This window comes from Phascolarctos cinereus, unplaced genomic scaffold (assembly GCF_003287225.1).
Source record: "Phascolarctos cinereus isolate Bilbo 61053 unplaced genomic scaffold, phaCin_HiC Scaffold_9;HRSCAF=440, whole genome shotgun sequence".
NCBI classification, from domain to species: Eukaryota; Metazoa; Chordata; class Mammalia; order Diprotodontia; family Phascolarctidae; genus Phascolarctos; species Phascolarctos cinereus.
Window position 1 is genome coordinate 262,456,651 of NW_027556402.1, and position 20,154 is coordinate 262,476,804.

Here is a 20,154-nt window from a genome sequence, read left to right on the forward strand (position 1 = left end):
CAAAGCAGTGGAATCAGCCAGTGGGCATTTCTTATTAAACACCTATTAGATTGGGCACTATTTTTATTTCCATTTTATACCTGGGGAAACTAAGGCTCAAAGAGTGTGTGAGGTGGGCTTCAAACTCAGGTTTTCCAGACCTCTAGTCACTGCGACACCCCATCCTTCTCCATTAGTGATACTTTCTTTTTTTTCCCCTCTTTTTTTTTTAGGCAATTGGGGTTAAGTGACTTGCCCAGGGTCACACAGCTAGTAAGTGTCAAGTGTTTGGTCCGAGGCCGGATTTGAACTCAGGGCCTCCTGACTTCAGTGCGGGTGCTCTGAGATCTACTGTGCCACCTAGCTGCCCCTTCCATTAGTGATACTTTCCATTAGACTATAAGCTTGCTGAAGGCAGGGGCTCTGTCCTTTCTTGTGGGGGGTATCCTCAGCTAACCAAGAACAGGAGTGACCTAATAAACATCTGCTCCCTTTCTGCAGTGGGTTGCCAGAGCCCTCCTCGAAGCCTGCCCAGCTTGGAAGGACTGGGCAGGGGCTGGCTTCTCTTGTCAGAGCCTTCTAGAGCCAAGGTCACTTCCCTGCTCCCATGAGCCTTTGTACGAAGATGGTATCTGCCCTTGTTGGGAACTGGCTGAGCTTCCCATGGCCAGGGAGGCTGCGGGCTGGCATTGGCCCACTGCAGGGAGGGCTTCTTGGCAGCAGGCTACAGACTAGTGGTGGGATATAGAGTCACAGGGGCTGCTGGGGCCTGGGAAGCAGTCGTTGCTCCATCACAGAATCTTGCTTCCACAGCCCTTCACGGGCCTCGATGACTCTCGCCTCTAATTCAAGCTTCAGGCAAGGCTGTTGGCATCAGCCTAGGTGAATGTGGATCTACTCTAGGCCTTCTGGGGCATAGATAGGGTCTGCAGCCCCTGCCCTCGGGGAGCGGACTGTCCAGTAGGAAAAATGTGATTCCCAGCACCCCAAGACTCATGGAGCCTTTCTTCCCCTTCCCCCAAGGGATGGGCCCAGCTTCCATCAGGCAGGCCTATGAGGTCACACTTTAGGATACCACTGGACATCAGCCAGTGGTCAAACATTAACACCTGCTTGTGTGCTCTGGGGATCAGTGGTTTGTGGGGAGTAGGAAGCTCCCTTCCACCCACAAAGACAGAAAGCCAGTGGAGGAGGCAGAGCCCTGGAGTGACAGGAACTGGGATAGAATTCTGGATCTTCCTTTACTGTGTGACCTTGGGTCAGTGCCTTTGCTTCCTTGGACAATTGTTTCCTCATCTGTAGGTCTAGTGAGCCCTGGGGTCTTTTCCTAATCTTAGTAAATAATTGTAGCCCAAACCCTCTTGGGGGGGGAACACCCAGGTCACTTCTGAGGCCACAGGGGTGGGGGCTGGGTAAACAGCTGTTCTCAGGTTGTTGGGGCACATGCTCCCTCCATATCCCAGGTCTGGCAGGCAGCCAGCCCTGCCTTGTGGGAGAGGGACGTGGAGGAGACACAGACCAGTCAGGGAATGAGGGTCCCAAGGAGAGCGCTTGAGCCGCCAGGCTGATGCAGGACTCCCAGAAGGGCCTGCAGGTCTCACTCTGGGCTTTTTGTGGCAGGGGGCAGGCGGGCGGGGAAAGGCCTGGGCACTGCTGCTGAGCTGTGGAGGAGTCCTCCTGCCCTTTCTCCTTGACCAACTCATTCCAGTGAATAATTATCCAGGGCCTGCTGTCCTCAGCCCTGGGGACACAAGACGAAAAACCTGCCCACCTCCTAGGTTTATACTGTGTGTGTACACGTGTGTGCGTGTTTGTGTGTGTGCATGTCTGTGTGTATGCGTGTCTCTGTGTGCATGTGTGTGCATGTGCACGTGTGTCTGTCTGTCTGTATGTGCCTATGTGTGCATGTGTGTCTCCGTGTGCTCGTGTGTGCAGGTGTGTTCCTGTGTGCATGCGTGCGTGCGTGCGTGTGTGCATATGTGATCACAAAATGGACACAGAGCATGCCCACTGCAGAGAGTGATGGGCGCAAGAAGGGAGTGTTTCCTCTTTGCATTAGGACCCCCAGCAGGGGGCCTTGTATATAGTAGGTGCTTAATATGTGCTTATGGTATTGGCTGGGAGTGGATCAGAGAGGATTTGAGGAAGGAGAAATCAGGGCTGGCTTCCCAGAGGAGACAACTGAGGTCTCGAAGGATGAGGAGGCAGGTGTTCCTCCTGGCCTGGGGCTCCTGCTATCCAGCCACACAACCCAAAAAGCCCCTGGTCACCCAATGATGGGGGCAGGCCATGTGGAGAATGGCGATGTCTGGGACAGAGGATGAGAATCAGGGGCAGGGATGGATTAATTCCGGGGTCCTGGGGGCTGGGCAGGGTCTAGGCCAAGGGGAAAGCAGGAAGCCTGGGGCCTCAGGCAGAATCCCTGGCTGAGAAGGAGACCAGCAGGAATCTGGAGCCCACCACTGATGTTTACCTTGCTTTGCCTCTCTGATCCTCAGTTTCCTCATCTGTAAAATGAGGGGACTGGCTCGGTAGTCCCTCCCAGCTCAAACTCGCTGTGATTCTGTGGGGCTAGGCATCTCTCCAAGGCTGCCTGGCTGTGCTGACTTGGGGCCAAGGCAGGTGGGGTGCTTACGCACCTTCATGTCGTTGAGTCCCCCCGCCCCCTCGCCCCTCCCCGTCCACCCCCCCAGCCCCAGGCCCCTTGTCCCCCAGGCCCCAGATACTGTGGATTGGGTGGGGGGAGGAGGTGAGGAGCCTGCTGTCTCGTCAGGGCTGCCCTGGGAGAGCCAGGGGAGAAGCCTGGCCCTGGGCAGGGCCCACTTACTGTAAGCCCAGGCTGTGGGCAGAGCCGCCCTGCCTTGGCTTCCAGAGAGCCACCCAGGATCAGAAATGGGTGGCAGGTATTTTAATAGCGGCCTTTCTCCCAGGAAGACGCCCACACCGCTTGCAGACAGCTGCTGCTCCAGATCCTGAGAGCAATTAGCTGGAGCCATCTGCATGCCTACGAGTTCCCAGAGCCCCGCTCTGGGAACAGAGGAGCTGATTCTTTCTGAAGGAAAAGGGCAGTGGGCCAGCGCGGGGCCGTGCCCAAGCCTCCCAGGACCTGCTTCTCCCCACCCACTTTCCCAAGGTGCCCACCTTGGACAAGGGACCTTCCCTCTCTCTCCCTCGATGCCACTAAGTGCTCACGGGACCCAGGCCAGCCCATGGCTCAGGCTCCCGGCTCTCTGGCCTCAGCTCCTACATGTCCTCCCCAGCCAGCCTGGCATCCTCTGCCCACTGGACTTCTTCCCACCTCCATACAAGGCTCACACTGTTCTTCCCACCCTTCTCCTCAGCCATGCCACAGCCTACTCATCCTTCAATCCTTTGAGGCCTGACGGGAGTCTCACCTCCAACATGAAGCCTCCTCTGCCCTGCCCCGCCCACACTCATCTTCCCATGGCAGGATATCCTTCCTCTGGTCTCATTTCTCATTTCAGTCCTGGGTGGGGGCGGGGATGAGCTCTCCCTGCCTCCTGGGAGCAAGCCTGATTTTCTCAGTGGCCTAACTCCCCAGAGGCTGCCGGCACCCAGTCTGCTTCTTTACCATGTCCACTGGAGTGGCTGAGCACAGAGCTAGGCACAGAGGGCAAAGAGAAGTGTCCTATGTCTGGGGCTGAGGCAGCTGTTGAAGGTGCCATCGGCAGATGTGGCAGAGGGCTGACCCACAGCTTCCAGCTGCTGCCCTGGGCCACCCTCACCTGTCAGACCTGGCTGCCCTGGGCCACCCTCCTCTGTCTTCTCAGCCATCAGACCTGGCTGCCCTGGGCCTATATCCCACACGCAGGAAGCTCAAATGGTCAAGGGGTAGCTGGAAGGAATCCTTTATGGCCACCTCAGCCAATCCTGTCATTTTACAGATGAGGAAACTGAGGCTCAGAGAGGGAAGACACAGGCCCAAGGTCACACAGCCAGCAAGCAGAGAGGCCGGCCTTTAGACCCAGGGTGCTTCGGGGGCTCAGTCCCCTTAACAGGCTGCTCAGCCCCAGCTGAGGGAGAGAGGGAGGTGCCTGCCTGGGATTCAGTCCTTCTCCCCTCAGGGGAGGGATGGAGGAGGACAGCCCTTTACAGGCAGGAAGCTGTCTCCTGGCTCTCCACAAAGAGCCTTTGAGCTGTGGCCTGGCTCTCTGACAGCTTGCTTGGTGTCACCTCCCCCGCTCCTTGCAGGCCCGCCCTTCTGCCCCAGAACCATTTCCTGGGGGCCGTACCCAGGGGAGCCTTGAAGGGATCTTGGCTTTCCAGGTGGCCTGGAATTCTGGGGAGGTTAGGAGGAGCATAGACTTCTCTTTGCTGGACCTGGATGCACTAGGGAGTGGGAACCTTCAGACACCCACCCACCCGCACCCAGCACTATGAGTTACTGACCTCTTAAATAAAGTCCACAACTCAGAACCTCTTGGCCTATGTCATCACTCACCCCATGGGTCGGTCAAGCTGGACAGCTGTCTGTCCCTGAATATTCCCCTTGCCTGCCCACCTCCCACTCTTTGCTCAGGCTGTGCCCAACACCTGGAACGCCCTTCCTTACCCTCTTTGCCTATTGAACTCCTGCTAATTGTTTAATGGCCAGTTCAAATGCCACCTTCTCTGGAAATACTTGTGGGGAATGATCTTTGCCCAGGCCCTCACACAGCTCAGTACTAGCCCCCTCTGATGTGTGGCTCATTCTGTGTTTTGTACCCAGTACCTCAAGTTTGTGCCTTACTCCTTCCATGAGGCTGTGAGCTCCCTAGGTCAGAGATGGGACAGGTCTGATCTCAACTCTGTATCAGCGTCTCTGACCAAAATGGGTCTATGCACACAGTAGGTACTTAATTAATGCTTGTTGAACAAATGGGTGGATGAAGATGTGAGAGGTAGAAACAGACAGGACTTCGTGGCTGGGGCCGGGCCTCTCCTCAGGCTGCCCCTCCCTGAGAAGGGGACATTCCAGGATTCTCCACAGCTAAGCAGGGAGGATGGGATGAGATGGGATGGGGTAGGATGGAGCCTCCCATGTCGAGGGTGCCCCTTGGGAAGGGCTCCAGGCAGGGCTAACAGCTTTTGTCCCATTCATCAGAAAGGCAAGTTGAGACAGAGAGGCCCAGTCAGCAAGAGGCCTGTGCAGGCCCAGAGTGGCTCTAACTACTGGGATACCTTGCCTCTTGGGGGATGGGGATGGCAAGAGGAGGGACTGTTCCTCCCCTTCCCTTCTGCCACTCCCACCCTGGCCCTCACCATTTATTACCCAGCTTGAGACTACTATGAAGGCTGCCTGACTATTCTCTCTGCCTCTAGTACCAGACTGGTTATTCCGAGGCACTTCTTTGACCCCACCCCTCACCTGCTCTAGGATTCTCTGTAGCTCCCCATTGCTCAGCCCTTGGACATGGCATTCAAAGCCCCCTCAAGCTGGCCCTCACCCATTCTATCTCCTCTCTACAAGGCCAGACTTCTCTCCAAGCAGGCTGGCCTCCCCTCCCTGAGGCTGCCTTTCTCCAAGCAGAGAATGTAGTATCTCTTTTCTTATCAGTTGAGTCTCATCAGCCCAACCTTGCCTCAGCTTTTTGCACTGGGAAGTTTATCTGGGGGGGGGGGGTGGATGGTGGGAAAGGGGGTTTGAGGAGAACATAGGTCACCAGACAGACTGGGCTCTGCCATGGGGCACTCCTGAGGCTGGCAGGGCTGTGCCAGCCTCTCCCACACACCCACGGACCCTAGCCCTGTGCTGAGAACAGAGACCGTGCTCAGGGGGGCTGCCGACCTGCTGCCTCTTACCTGTGTCTGACGGGGGCACCGACTTGGTCAGCATGCTGTCTGTGACGATGTTCATAATGCACATGCTGAACACCAGGCCGGGGACAATGAGGCAGAAATGGAAGACGTTGGTCATTAGGGCCTGTGGGATGGAAGAGTCTTTCAGAGACCACCAGGACCCTCCCAGGTTGGGTGAGGGGCTCCTCAGGTTAGAGTTCTGTGTGCCACACCCAAACCAAGTCTGTGGTGGAGAGAGCTGTGTGTTAGTGTGGGTGTGCTTGAACACGTCTGTGTGAGACAGTGTGAGTGTGTATGAGTATGTGTGTATATATGAGAGTGTGTGTGTAACAGTATATGGATGTGTATGAACATATGTGTGTGAGAGAATGGGTATGTAACAGTGTGAGCATGTGTGTATGAGTGTGTGTATGAACATGTGTGCATGAATATGTGTGTATGAGACTGTGTGTGTATGAGAGATTGTGTAACAGTGCATGAGTGTGTGTATGAAAGAATGTGTGTTTAACATTGTATGTATATGTGTGTGTGTATGAAAATGTGTGCATAACAGTGTGAGTGTATGGCAGACTATGTGTGTAACAGTGTATGAATGTATGTATAAATAAATATGTGTGTGTATAAGACAATGTGCATCTGACAGTGTGTGTATATGGGTATGTGTATGTGTCTGAGAGAATTGTGTGACAGTGTATATGGGTGTGTGTGTGTGAGAGAAAGGATCAGTGTGTGTGTGACAACAGTGTATATATGAGAGAGTGAGTGGGAGTGTGTATGAGTACGTGCAGGTGGACTGCACATACTGAGTGGACTCAGTGGGGGACACTTGCCTGGGAAGCTGTAAGAACTGACTGGTCTACCTGGCTAAGGGACTGGGTCCATTTGGGGCTGGGCTGGGGGAGGAAGTCAGATGTTCCCTCAGGGAGGCTGATGCAGGGGTAGGCTGGGGTGAGGAAGCTGGCATAGACAGGGGGGTGGGCAGGCATCAGAAACCCCCCTTCCTCCATTTCCCCGGTGAACTGGCCTGGCTGGTCCAGCCTGGAATTCTGCCAGTCTTGGGAGCGTCCAACCAGCCCTGAGAATATCTCGGTCCCTCCTAGCTTTCACTTCACCTTGGCTCTCACAGCCTTCTCTGCCTTTGGGCAGAGGGAAAGGGGGAATCACTGTGAAGGCCCAGCCTGGCCTGGCCCCTGGGTGAGCATGCCCACCCTCTGGGCACTGCCTGGGCCGCTAGCTCCATGTCCCTGGGGAGCCACTGGCCCTGGTCCTGGCCTCTTGTCAAATCAAACAGGACCCTTCGCACCAGCTGCGCAGAAGCCATTGCTGGGAGTGAGCCATCCATCATGCTCATTGAAGGCCACACTGGGTAAGACACGAAGTCCCTAATGTGGCATCCTGTTCCTGGCCTTGGCAGCAACCAAAGCAGGCAGCAGTGATGTGGGTGGGCCGGGAGGACTGAGCATCGGGGCCAGGCTTTGTTGCTGACTCTGTGTTCCTTCCCATCTGTAAAGTGGGGGGTTAACCAGATGACATCCAGGATTCCTTTCAGGGCCGACATTGGTGCCCTAAGCCAAAGCAGACATCAGCTCCACCACCGCCTAGCTGTGGGACCCCAGGCCAGTCCCTTCACACTTCCTGGGCCTGCTCCATTTCTGCCTCTGTCTAGGGAGGGAGAGGGCTGGACTAGGCACCCATGGGTCCCTGCTAGCTCTGAATCCTAGAATTCTACAAGATTCTTAGTGCCATATGCTCTCCTATATGAAAACTTCCGCATTGGTGACTAGTGAGAGAATGTCAAATGAGGGAATGAGGAAACAAGGCAATAAGAGAGTGAATGAGCGAATGAGGACATGAGTGAATGAATGAGTAAACTAATGGCTAGATGGGCCAATGACCGAACAAATGAATGAGGAACAGGTGAGGAGCACAGGGTAAGGACGAATGCTCAGAGCGAGGGAAGGAGCCAACGAATGACGAGTCTCACCATAGCCAGGCCCACGGAACTGAAGACAAAGATGCTGGCCTGGAGCAAGGTGTCCTCGGAGTACCGCTCAGTCAGCTGCCCTACAACCAGGCCTTGGACCACCTGAGGAAAGGAGATTTGGATCATCATGAATAGGGTGGGTCGAATACCACGAGCGAGGCATCTACCAAGATGCCAGGGACAATCCCAGGGCATATAAGGCCACTGCTGGGACAAAGGGCCCCAGGCTTCAGGGCCTGTTGCTCCCCAGTTCAGTGACTGTGGCAGAAGGGCCTTCGAGGTTGGCAGGCCCAGGAGCAGCTGTGGGATGGGACCCACACAAGCTCAGCTGCAGGGAGTTTTCTTCCAAGTTCTCGTCCCCTTTCAAGCTGCCTGCCTGCCTTGAGGTTCACTCCAGGTGGGGATCATAGAAGGGGAGAATGAGGAAGGGATTTCAGGGTCACTGGTCTGGGCATCAGGGAGTTTTGTCTGCCTGAGAGCTGCGGAGGGCCCTTCCCCCAAAGAGTTAGGCTTCCCCACTCTGAAGGCAGAGAGTGAATGTCCATATGGGCAGAAGTCGGGTGGAGAAAGGGCCACCTGAAAACAGGCAGTCATTAATGAGAGTAGCTAGCATTTCAATCAGGCTTGAAGGTCTGCAAAGTGTCACCTCCTTTGATGCTGACAAAAATCCTGTAAGGCAGGTGCTCTTATTGTCTTCATTTTACAGATGAGGAAACTGAGGCACAAAGTAGTGAAGTGACTTGCCCAGAGTAACCTAGCTGGTAAGTATTCCAGGCAGGATTTGAACTCAGCCTTATCCTCTGCTCCAGCACCCTGTGTCATCTGGCCACCCTCTTCCACCCTGGAGAGGATGCAGTCAAATAGAGACAGCCTGGGGCAGTGGAGACAGTGCTGGACCTGGAGTCAGGAAAACCTGGGTTCAGATCCTGCCTCCTACACTTGCCAGCTGTGTAACCAGGCATGTCATAACATCAGTCTTAGTTCTTAGCCCCTGCCAGAGATGTCTCAAGCACCACACGAGAGACAAAACAAAGCACCGGGTTTAAAATGCCCCATAAAAAGACTTAGATGACTGATTCAAAGTGAAGTGAGCAGAACCAGGAGAAGAGGACTCTGTGCACAGTAACGGCAACATTGTAACGATGATCTACTGTGAAAGACTCAGCTCTTCTCTGCCATACAATGATCCATGACAGTCCCAAAGGGCTCGTGATAAAAAGCGCTATGGAGTCTGACTTTTTTTTTTGTGCTTTCTTTTTCTTGTGTTTTTTTGCCTGTGTTTTCTTTCACAAATGACTAACATGAAATATGTTACTTGCCTTTTTGTCTAGGGGGAGGGGAGGAGGGGAGGGAGAAAATTTGGAATTCAAAATTTTTAAAAAATGATAAAAATTGTTTTTACATGTAATTGAAAAAATATTTGAAAATAAATTTTAAAAAATAAAATGTTTCATGCAGTTTAGTTACCATCATAAATGAATGGGAACTCAAGTAGTCACCTCCTTTTCACACTAAGGTGTCAAGGACTGATAGCTTAAGATTTGACCTCTGTCAGAGGTATATACATTTTCAAAGAGGAGCCAGGAGCCAACAATAAGTAAGTCCTTGGAAATGACCAGTGGCATTTCAGGTGACCAGGAGCAGGAGCAGGAAAGATACCACTGCGTCAGTCACCCCAGTGGATCTCTGGACATTCTCTACACGAGCAACATACGGCGGCTTTTGTCCTCCTGGCTGGGGATGGAGAGGCCCTGAAAGGCCTCCCCTGGCTGGGAGATGGTGAATCAGCAGCTTCTGCCATAAAACCAGGGCTGGGGCCCAGCCGGCCAGGGAGGGACTGGCTTTTCATGTATGTCGCAAGATTCAAATTAAAGTGGGAGTTCTCTTTCTCATGTCTGTTCCTAGTGGGATGAGTAACGGTTTCAAATCTGTCTTGGCCTGAGCAGAGCCCACACCTGAGACTCCATGGCCTTACCTTTCCCTGACCTGACTAGGGCCTGGGCTTGGATCTGGGCCCCGCCCCTCACTCATGCTATGACCCTGACCCTGTTGCTCCCCATTGGATGTCCCAGATGTACAATGAGATCCTGCCTCACTCTGCCATTCTGCTTCTGTGGATCTCTGCTCTGTCCTGAGTCCAGGGAAGATCTCTTAGGCCCCATGCATAGGCTTCTAACTCTCTCTGCCCCCCATTCCCAGGTGGGACCTGAGGGCAGCTTCAACTGCGGACCCCAAAGGATTCATAGAACAATGATAACCCTCTGGAAGTACGGCTTTGGCTCCAGCTAGCTATATGACCTTGGCTGAGTCTCTTCCTTCCTCTAGGGCCTCAATATCCTCCTCTATAAAATGAGAAATTTAAAAGTAATAGTTGGGCAAAGAAAGCACTTGACCTTGAGCATGAGACCTTAGTTTGAGCCTGAGCTCTGCTGCCAACTCTTCATGTGACTGACTATGGCCAAGTCCCTGAGTATCTCCAGGCCTTACTTTCCTCTTCTATAGAAAATAAGGTAACTTTACAAGGTCTTTCTTTTCGGGTCATGAGGAAAATACTCTGTAAACCCTTGTACATTTGCTGCACAAATCTTTTGCTGGATGCTCATTCAGGTAATGTCCTCTAACTGGAGGTGTCCCTCAGGGCTCTGTTCTGGGCCCTCTGCTCTTCTCTCTCTACTACCTCACTGGGTGATCTCACCAGCTCCCATGGATTTAAATACCATCTATCTCCATGCTGATGTTTCTCAAATCTACCTTTCCTGCCCCAAACTCTCTGATGACCTCCAACTGCAGATCTCCAACCGCCTTTCAGACATCTCAAACTAAATGTCCAGTAGACATCTTAAACTTAACATTTCCAAAATGGAACTCATATCCTTCCCCCTAAAACCTCTCCTCCATATCCAGCCTGTCAATTTCACTTCCGCACCATCTTTGGATGATTTCACCTCTGCAGCATCTCTGGTCCATTTCACCCCTGCAGCATCTCTGGCTGATTTCACCTATACTACATCTCTTGTCAAATTCACCTGTGCTGCACCTCTGGTCCATTTCACCTCTGCAGCATCTCAGGCCCATTTCACCTCTGTACTATCTCCCTAATGCCCCCTTTCTCTCCTCTGACACTGCCCCTACCCTAGTGCAAAACTTCATTACCTCACACCTGGACTATTGTACCATCTTCCTAGCCTCCCAGGTTGCTGAAAGGAGGCTCACAGCTTCAGGGTCATCCTTGACTTATCTATCACTCACCACCTTCCTCCCCCAATCTAATCAGGTTGTCAGAATCTTGTCTCTGTAACCTCTCCAACACCTCCTGTGTTCAAACCCACAGGCCACCATCCCAGGTCAGATCTTTGGCATAGGTTCTTCATTGGATTCCTGGCTTCCAAGCTCTCTTCTTTCCAATCAAGCCTCTCCTTGCCGCCGAAACAACTTTCCTAGAGCACAAGTCTGACCAGGTCATTCCCCTACTCAGGAACTTGCTTCTAGGATAAAGTACCAGCTCCTCTGCTTGGCATATAAGTTTGGAAAGTCTAACTCCCACTCCCTTTTTGAGAATTATTACTCTGTTTCCCTTGCTCGGCTTCCAATCAAGCTTGCTTCTCACATCCTATGTGACATCTCTCATCTCTGTGCCTTTGAATAGGCTGTTCCCCATACCTGGACTGCCCTCACTCCTCACCTCTACCCATGAGAATTCTTAGCTTCCTTCCAGGCTCAGCTCAGTTGCTACCTGCCCCAACCCACCCCTCCCCTCAAGCCTTTCCGGATCGGTCTGGGTGTTATTGCTCCCTCCATCCCTAAATGTTCTTGTATTTACTTTCTAAGTGATGGAAGGGCCCTGAGAGCCATTTTGTCTTTGTGCTCAGGGCATCTAGCATTCAGAAGGTGCCTAATAAATGCTTGTTAAAATGAATGGATTAGGCTGGGGCTCAGGGGAAGGCCCAACGGCCTGGAGAGAGCCTCAAAAGTGGCAAAGCTGCTGGGGTTGGCCCTGTTTTCCAGGTCAGAACTGTTTCCTTCCAGGGTCCTCAGGTTTCCAACTGCAGGCAGCTTGGGGCCCAGCCTGTGGGGAGGACTTAACTTGAGCTATGGGAGTTAAGGCTGGTTAAATGCAGGCCCAGACCCAGCAGCAGCAGAAGCACAGGGAGAGGAAGGAGGTCTTTCATATGAGGGACACAGGGACAATACATTGGCTGTCTACACAGGCCACAGTGACAAAGGGAAGCTGGTTAACTCTCTGAAATGCCAGTCTAGTGTCTACACTCATCATCTGTCATCTGGACTATTGCATCAGCCTCTTAAGTGCCTTGTCCCTTCCACCGTGTCCTCCATACTACTGCCTTACTGGTCTTCCTAAAGCACAGACCTGATCATGTCACTCTCCAGCACAAGAGCTCCAGGGACCGGCTCCCTATTGCCCCCAGGATCTAATTTAAGCTCAGCTTGCTTCCTTCTGGGATTCCTAAGGCTGCTCTGCCTTTCCTGGAACTCACACCCTGAGCCAACAGGCCTCTGGTGCTTGTCCTGTGCCCTGAGGACATTCCCTCCACTTCTACCAATAGAGAAGTGGCCAGGCTCTTGGGCAGGGCCTGGGACTCAGTCCTCTCTGCATACCCTTTCCCCAGGCAAAGAGGTGTACTGTGTCCTGAGCATCACTCCTAGAAGGATGCCTCCATTTTCTTCCTTCTCTCCTGTTAAAAGGCTTAAAGGAAGTGCCCTCAAATGAACTGTGTGGCTTCTGACCCTCCAGAAACATTCACTCTAAACAGGAGACCTTTGCTCAGTGAGTAGTGGTCACATGAAAGCCTCCAGGCTGGTGGGTGGGCCTTCTGGGGGGGATTCAGAAGAGGAAAGGAAGGAGGGAAGCTTCGGCCTGAGGGGGTGATGTTTGCACCCGCAGAAGACCTGCCGGTGTGAAGGAGATCCCAGAGCAATCAGAGGCCTGCAGGGTGCTCAGAGGAGGCTCGCCATCCTTGGAGGGCTTTCCCCTCGTGAACCTCAGAGGGCTCTGCAGGTGCTGGCAGCATCTCTAGTTCCCTTGAATCATTCCACCATGGTGCAGCTGGCAAAGGCTGAGATTTGGAGGTTCTGGGTACTTGACCCAAGTTAGGCTATTGCTTCACGGCTAGACATGCCCGTGCCTTCTTCCTGCTGGTTCACGGTGCCCCTGAAGCCTCTTCCCCAGGCTCATCTCCCAATTCTAAGCTCTCTTCAAGGCCCAACTCAAATCGTCCCCTCCCCCTTTCAAACAGGCCACTCCCCCCCAACTTTCCCACCTCCTCCCAGCAGCCACTTCTCCTTTCTCCGGGGCCTGCCTTTGGCCTCACTCCCAAGGCACTCAGTCTCCAGTCTGCCACTGACTCTTGCCAAATCCCTTTCATTCAGTTCAACACTCAAAACTTATCAAGTGCCTTCTAGGGCCAGGCCTTGTGTTTGGGGACTAACCCTGCTCCTTGGCAGCCCACAGCTTCCCAGAAACTCTGAGCTGGGAGGAGCTGGGGGGCCCCTAGTCCCCCCTGTAAATGCTGGTCCAGCCTCTGGGAGCCCTCCTGGGAGGGGCAGCTCACATCTCATACTTTACAATTCCTATGGGCAGCCTCTTCCACACAGGGACAGCTGTCATTGTTAGTTGTCATTTCCTTATATGAATCTAAATCCCTCTCTCTGGATTGTCCCTTCCTGGGGGCTCCGGGCTCTGCCTTCTGGGGCCAAGCAGACAAAGGCCAGTCCTTCCCCCATAGGTCAGCCATCCTGATAGTTGATCAAGTTACCCAGTCTTCTTTTCTCCAGCCAAACAACCCCAGCCCCTTCTGCCTTTCTATAGACCCTTTCCAATTCATTAATGTTCTTTCTTATCTGTGGGGCCCCCAAATGAACACAGACCTGAGTTCAAATCCACCTTCAGAAACTTACTAGCTATGTGAGCATGGGTAGCCACTTAACCTTTGTCTGCCTCAGTTTTCTCAATTGTAGAATGGGGATGATAATAGCAGCTACAGCTCAGGGTTATTGAGAGGACCAGATGAAATGTTATTTGTAAAGTTCCTAGCATGGCTTAGTAGGCACACATAATTGGTGCTTAGTAAGTGCTTATGCCCTTTTTTCCTTCCTTTTATGTGCCTTGTCTACTGTGTCTTCTACCTAGCCATTAATTCTTTACACCCAGGTGTCATATTTTACATTTGTCCCCATTGAATTGCATTTCTTACATCTCTTAGCATTTTAGGTGGGGTGGGGGGATGGAACCTTGCTGGGATTGGTGGTCAGAACTGCTTAGGTCTGGGGTTGACCAAGTAGCCTCTGTTGCCTCTTCCAAACCATAGGGACCTTGGCTTACTGTGTGGGCTTAAGTTAAGTGTGGAGGGACTTGGCCAAGGTCACACTTTGAGCCAAGCCACGAAGCTGGGTGTCTTAACTCCTAGGCGGCGTCCTTTCCATCATCGCACTCCTATTGTATACACTTTGGGAATCATAGAGCCTTAGTAACTGCAAACTGTCAGACATAAGATAGCTACTACAGAGGACACTGACATGGTGTGCACATGGACATACCTGTGAGGTGATTGACATCCATCACCTCATTTGAGCCTCATAACTGCCCTGGGAGGGAGGTGCTATAATTATCCCCATTTCATAGAGGAGGAAACTGAGCCTGAGAAAGGCTAAGTGACTTGGCCCCAGTGTCCTGACTGGTAAGTGTCTGAGGCTGGATTTGAACCTGGATTCTTCCTGACTCCATGTCAAGCACTCAGTCCACTAGGCCAGGTAGGTTTTCTATTACAGCCACTGGAATTGGAAAGGACTATCAAAGGTCATCTAGCCAGACCCGCCAATCACTGCCCTCCCTCTCTAGGGTGTTGGCTCTCTCTACCTCTCCTGGCTCTGCTCATAAGTAGGGTCCAATTTCTCCAGTTCCATCTGAAGAACTCTCCCTTGAATCTGCTGTCTCTTCAAGCTAGCTATAAACCTGTTTCTCTAGAACACTTGGAAGAAAAAAAGAAATGAAATGAAAGGAAAGCTCGGGAAAGAGACCAGAGGCTTACATGGAGACACGATACAGCCATGAGGTCAATGGTCAGCCATCTGCAGGAGCTTTCTTTTTTTTTTTTTTACTTTTAGGCAATTGGGGTTAAGTGACTTGCCCAGGGTCACACAGCTAGTAAGTGTCAAGTGTTTGGCCTGGTGTCGGATTTGAACTCAGGTCCTCCTGACTTCAGGGCCGGTGCTCTATCCACTTCGCCACCTCGCTGCCCCAGGAGCTTTCTTTTTGCAAAAAGGTGGAACTGGTTTCTGGAGTGAAAATGATGGAGACTCAGAGGGAAGCAACAGCATCCTCTGGGCATTTGGGAGGGAGCTGGAAAGGAGAAGGGGCAGGGTCTGACAGGAATCCTCCACTTTGGGGGAGTGGATTTCACAGGTTTCCAAATCAGAGTAGGGGCAGTCCCATGGATTAAGATGGAAAATGCTAAAGGAACAGGAGACATGATATACTCTCAAGACAGAAACTCTAAAGGTTCAAAGAAGAATCCCCCAGAGTTGGAAAAAGAGAAGGTGTTTGAAGAGACTGATGTGAGTGTCCAGGGAGCTCACCAGCCAACCCACTGAAATCCTAAAAAGGCACTTCTGGAAAAGAGGCACAAAGACAGGTGAGAGTCTGAACACAATAGCATAGCTCGGGCAATAGCGAGAAGGCCCCCGTTGGGAGCAGGAGGATCCCAGGGGGATAGCACTGATGCTCAGGGTGGAAGAGACAATGGCAGATGGTGACAGAGGGAAGGCACAGCTGCTCAGGTGTTACTCTCCTCTTTCCTCAGCCAGGGAGAATGACCTTTGGGCAGAACAAACACGTGGCTGCCCAAGCTCATGCATGCCCTCGCCTCCCCAGTGGGCACAGGCTCTGGTGGTCTGTGGCCCCTTGTGCTACACTCACATCCAGCCAAATGGGCCTGAGCTACTCCCTTCCCCCAACTCAGCTGGCCCTCTCTGCTCCTTTACTCCCATCATACCGTCTGCCTGGAATACCAACAGTGAAGAAGAAGAAGAAGAAGAAGAAGAAGAAGAAGAAGAAGAAGAAGAAGAAGAAGAAGAAGAAGAAGAAGAAGAAGAAGTAATTATAGTACGCTAATATCTATGTAACACTCTGTGGTTTGCAAATCACTTTGTATCCATCCATCTATCTCTGTATATCTCCATCTATTCATCTATTTCTATCTTCATCTATGAATCTATATATTGATCTCCATTTACCTTCATCTACATATGTATGCACGTGTCTATCTATCTATATATCTATGTATCTATGCACATGTGTATCTATGTGTATGTATCAATGTATGTATCTTTGTGTATGCATGTATCTAAGTGTGTATGCATGTTTTGATGTTTCTATCTGTCTATGCGTCTATGTGTGTATGTATCAATGTATCTGTCTATGTATCTATGCATGCATGCATGTATCTATGTGTGCATCTATGTATCAATATATCTATCCGTGTGTATGTATGTGTATCAATCTATGTATCCATGTATGCACATATCTATGTATCAATGCATCTATCTATGTCTGTATGTCTGTATCCATATATGCATGCATGCGCATGTATGTATATGTATGCACACATGTATCAATGTATCTATCTATGCATGTATCTATGTGTGTATGTGTATCAATCTATGTAGCCATGTGTATGCATATATCTATGTATGTATCTACGCGTGTATGTATGTATCAATGTAACTATCTATGTATGTGTTGACATATCTATCTATCTATCTCTCATGCAATTCTCATAACCCCGGAAGGTAAATGCTATTACTATTCTCCTTTTCTAGAGGCAACAAGTGGGTGAGTGACTTGCCCAAGGTCACAGCTAGCAGCCCAGGGTCTGAGGCAGGCTTTGAATGCAGGTCTTCCTGAGACCCAGCCCAGCAGTCTGTGGGGGGCAGCAGGGGGCTGCCTGTGAGCCCCCTAGGCCCTGCCTCTGTGGTGCCCCAGTCCCGAGTGGGCCTTCCCTTCTTCAGGTTTCAGGGAACTCTTTTGGGGCCCCTCTGCCTGGCTGTCACTGTCCAGGTGATGTCTCAGCTTGTCCACGGGGCAGCTTCCTCAAGGCCGGTCCTGGGGCCTTGGCCATGGCTCGCGCTCAGTCAGTGTCTGATGACTTGAATGCTGGGCCTTCTGCCTGACCCAGGAATCCGTCTGACAGATGCACTCGGGCACAGGTTGGTGCATGGGTGGTGTGACCCTGGAGTCAGGGGAAGCCCGTCGAGGCCCCTCTTGTGTGTTTCCTTGGTTCTATTTTCTCAAAATGGTGCTCCGGCTGGCCTGGGTCCCACTACACGCATATGCAGAACTGAGCATGGCAGCTCTCCACGGGCCCATGTTCCACATTCTGGGGTCCTGCGGTTTGGCTGAGGTGTACAGTCCCAACTTCCCACAAGGCCAGGCGTCTACTTCTTCTTCCCTCTGTCCCCAGGCACCATCCTTAGCCCTTTGGCCCAGGAAGTGACCAGTGCCTGGTGGTGGGAGGCCATCCCTGCAGCCTCAGGCTCAGGCCCTTTGGCCAGACTGAACCAGAAATGCTACACCAGGGTGGAGATGCAAATGATTACCTGTTGAGGGACAGGAGCCCCACATTTGGAGCCAGAGGACCTGTATGATCTTGCCACATTCCTCCCTGCTGTCTGGGCCTCAGTTGCCCCCCTCTGTCAAATGAAGGGGTTGAGTCTAATGAACTCTGAGATTTCTCCCAAATTTGAACTCCTCTGCTTTCCCAGTCTGCCTGGAGCTCTAGGGCCAAGTGGGGAGCCAGGGATTCTGACCCAAATAGAGAAGGGTCATTGGGATATCTGGCAAAGTGCCTGCTGACTGTCCCACCTCTGACACCATGGATCAGCCTCTTGGCTGGGCGTCTGAGAGAGGGACTGAGGCTCCCACAGAGAGACGTCATCCGACCTCTGACCTAATCCAGTCATCTGTCATCTCCTCTTCAGGCTGGCCCCCAGCCCCTAGCCTGGATCTCTTCAGGTATGGGGAGCTCACTGCCTCACACGGGAAGGAGGCAGTGTGCTTCTGGCTGGTTTTGGGGCTTGTGTGAAGAGGGCCAGGCCCTGCCTCTCCCCCAGCCCGGTGTGACTGTTTGTCAAGGATGAGTCTTCTCAACAAAGCTTATCAAGTGCAAACAGAGGTTGGGCTGGGCATTGTAGGGAAGGCAGGCCACCCAGCCCCCACTTCCGAAGGCAAACAAGCCTGGCTTCTTCAGTGGAGACATCTGTGTGTGCTGAGCATCCCCGCCCCCACACCAGGGAAGGTGCTCTCCACTCCAGAGCAGCTGCAGGCTGGACTTCTGGCTGCCTCTGGTCTCTGTAGGAATGGGTGGGCAGCTGCCAGGTGTGCCAGGGCTCTGTAGGGAGGTGGGGAGGGTCAGAGCTCCGGTTCCATTCAGCATGGGGCCATCCAGGCTGGAGCAGGGCAGTGCTATGCTCAGGAGAGCTGGGTGCAAAAGCCAGCTCCATGCTGTACCAACCCTGGACAAGTCCTTCCCGAGCCTCCACTTTCTACTCTGTAAAATGTGGACAAGTCCCTCTGTGGCTGGGCTGGAGGCAGTGATGATGATGTGAGTAGGTTCTGCCCTCATGCTCCTGATGAGCAGCCTGCCTGAAGGCCTCAGTGACAGAAGCCCTTCATCTCCCTTTGGAGCTGGGTCGGGGCTGGACCCTGAGAGCCCCAGCCCAGGGAGTCAGCCGTCAGGGACCGGGAGGAGTGTATGCAGGGGAGAGGGCCTCTCGGGACTTGGCTGCCCTGGGTTCTGCTCCTGCTGCAACAGGGCATCGTTTAGGTCCACTGCGGCTTGGTCTTCTTATCTGTGCATCTTTTTTTGGGGAGGACAGGAGGCACATGGGGGTCTCAGATCCACTTCAGCTCAAAATCACAGTCTGAGCATCCCTTCTGTCAAATGACATCAGCCAGGGCCACGGGTGGGGCTGTGGCCAGAGGCTGAGCTGGGCTGGGGGTCGGCCTCTAGGACCTGGGCCTCAATAGACCCAGACTCAGGTACCTACATAGGCCACAGGAGGACCAAGGCCTGGTTCACTGACCAGGGATCCAGGATTTGGCTACAGGCCTCAGGAACTAGCCTCACCATCCTTCCTGGCTATCAATGCCAAGTCACTTCTCAGATGTGCGTGTCTGTACTGCCTGGCAGCCTGGCTCCTTAGGGACTCCCCTCCTGAATGTCTCTCCTCCCCTCCAAGCCCCTGGGGCTGGAGGGTCTCCCTTGCCCCCCCCCACCAAGCCCCTGGGGCTGGAGAGGGCTGGTGGGTAGAGAAGAGCCTCTAACAGCCACATTTTGTCTTAAAGTGTGCTCCCACAACACCAGCTGCACGTAGCTCCCTGACTGGAAAGTTCTGCAATGAAAACTGATTTTGTTGGCACAAGGGTGTGCCCAGCCTGGCTTCTTTTGCCCAGGAAGGCCCAGTGTGCCCTCAGTGAGGAGCTCTCTAGGCCCTGCTGCCCACCTCTCCTGACCACCAGGAGCGGGTTTCCCAGAGGGGCTCAGCCTCCCATATACCATCACCTGCTGGGTGCCTTTGGGCAAAGGGCTTACCTTCTCTGATCCTCAGCTGCCCTGGCTGTCAGCTAGGGTGGTTGGACTAGATGGTTTCTAAGGAGAACCTCCTAGCTCCCAGACCTATGTTCTGAGGGCCCTCCCTGCCCTGACATTCCATGAACTATGTTCTAGGGTGCCTCTCAGTTCTGACATTCCATGTCCTATGTTCTAAGGGCCCTCCCTGCCCTGACATTCCATGCCCTATGTTCTAGGGTGCCTCTCACCTCTGACATTCGATGTTCTGAGGACTCACATGCATGTTCAGGGTCAAACATGGTGCTGTGGCCTCACTCTCCTTTCCTTCCACCCTGCCCCTCTCCCGGAGTCAGAGGAGAGATTGTATCTGGCCCTGGTGCCCACAGGGCACCTGCGACACTTACCATCTGGAGAACCCCGGAGTAGGACATGAGGTACCCGGCTTGTGCGGCCTCCAGCTCGAAGAAGTTCATGGAGATGATGGAGAACATGATCATAAACAGCCCTGGGGAGCAGGGGAGGCCAGTGAGGAGCTGGGCTGGGAGGGAGGCTGGGGGAGGCCTCTAGGACCGAGGGGAGAGTCCGGGCCTCTCACAGCCACCAGAGCCCTCCCTCTCCTCACAGCCTCTCTGGGCAATGCAAGCATTATTATCACCCCCTTTTCCAGAGGAAGAAACTGTGACCCAGAAGGGAAAGGCCTTGCCCAAGATCCATCCCTTAGTGGCAGCCATGGAACAGAAAGCAGAGCTGCTTCCTCGAGGGAGAGTCTACACCTGCCCTGAGCAGGAGGTGTCCACTTCTTACCTG

At 52.8% G+C, this 20,154-nt stretch overlaps 1 protein-coding gene across 3 annotated transcripts in view; it reads right to left on the minus strand.

Annotated features, from left to right (window-relative positions):
• SLC67A1 (solute carrier family 67 member 1) overlaps positions 1-20,154 on the minus strand; it is a 93,232-nt gene that overhangs the window by 2,036 nt on the left and 71,042 nt on the right. For all 3 annotated transcript variants that reach the window (XM_020970821.2, XM_078148699.1, XM_020970820.2), the window contains 3 exons: positions 19,752-19,852; positions 7,763-7,864; positions 5,782-5,902 (listed from right to left, as the gene is read on the minus strand). In XM_020970821.2, the coding sequence (XP_020826480.1) occupies positions 5,782-5,902; positions 7,763-7,864; positions 19,752-19,852 (324 nt within the window). The remainder of the gene's footprint in view (positions 1-5,781; positions 5,903-7,762; positions 7,865-19,751; positions 19,853-20,154) is intronic.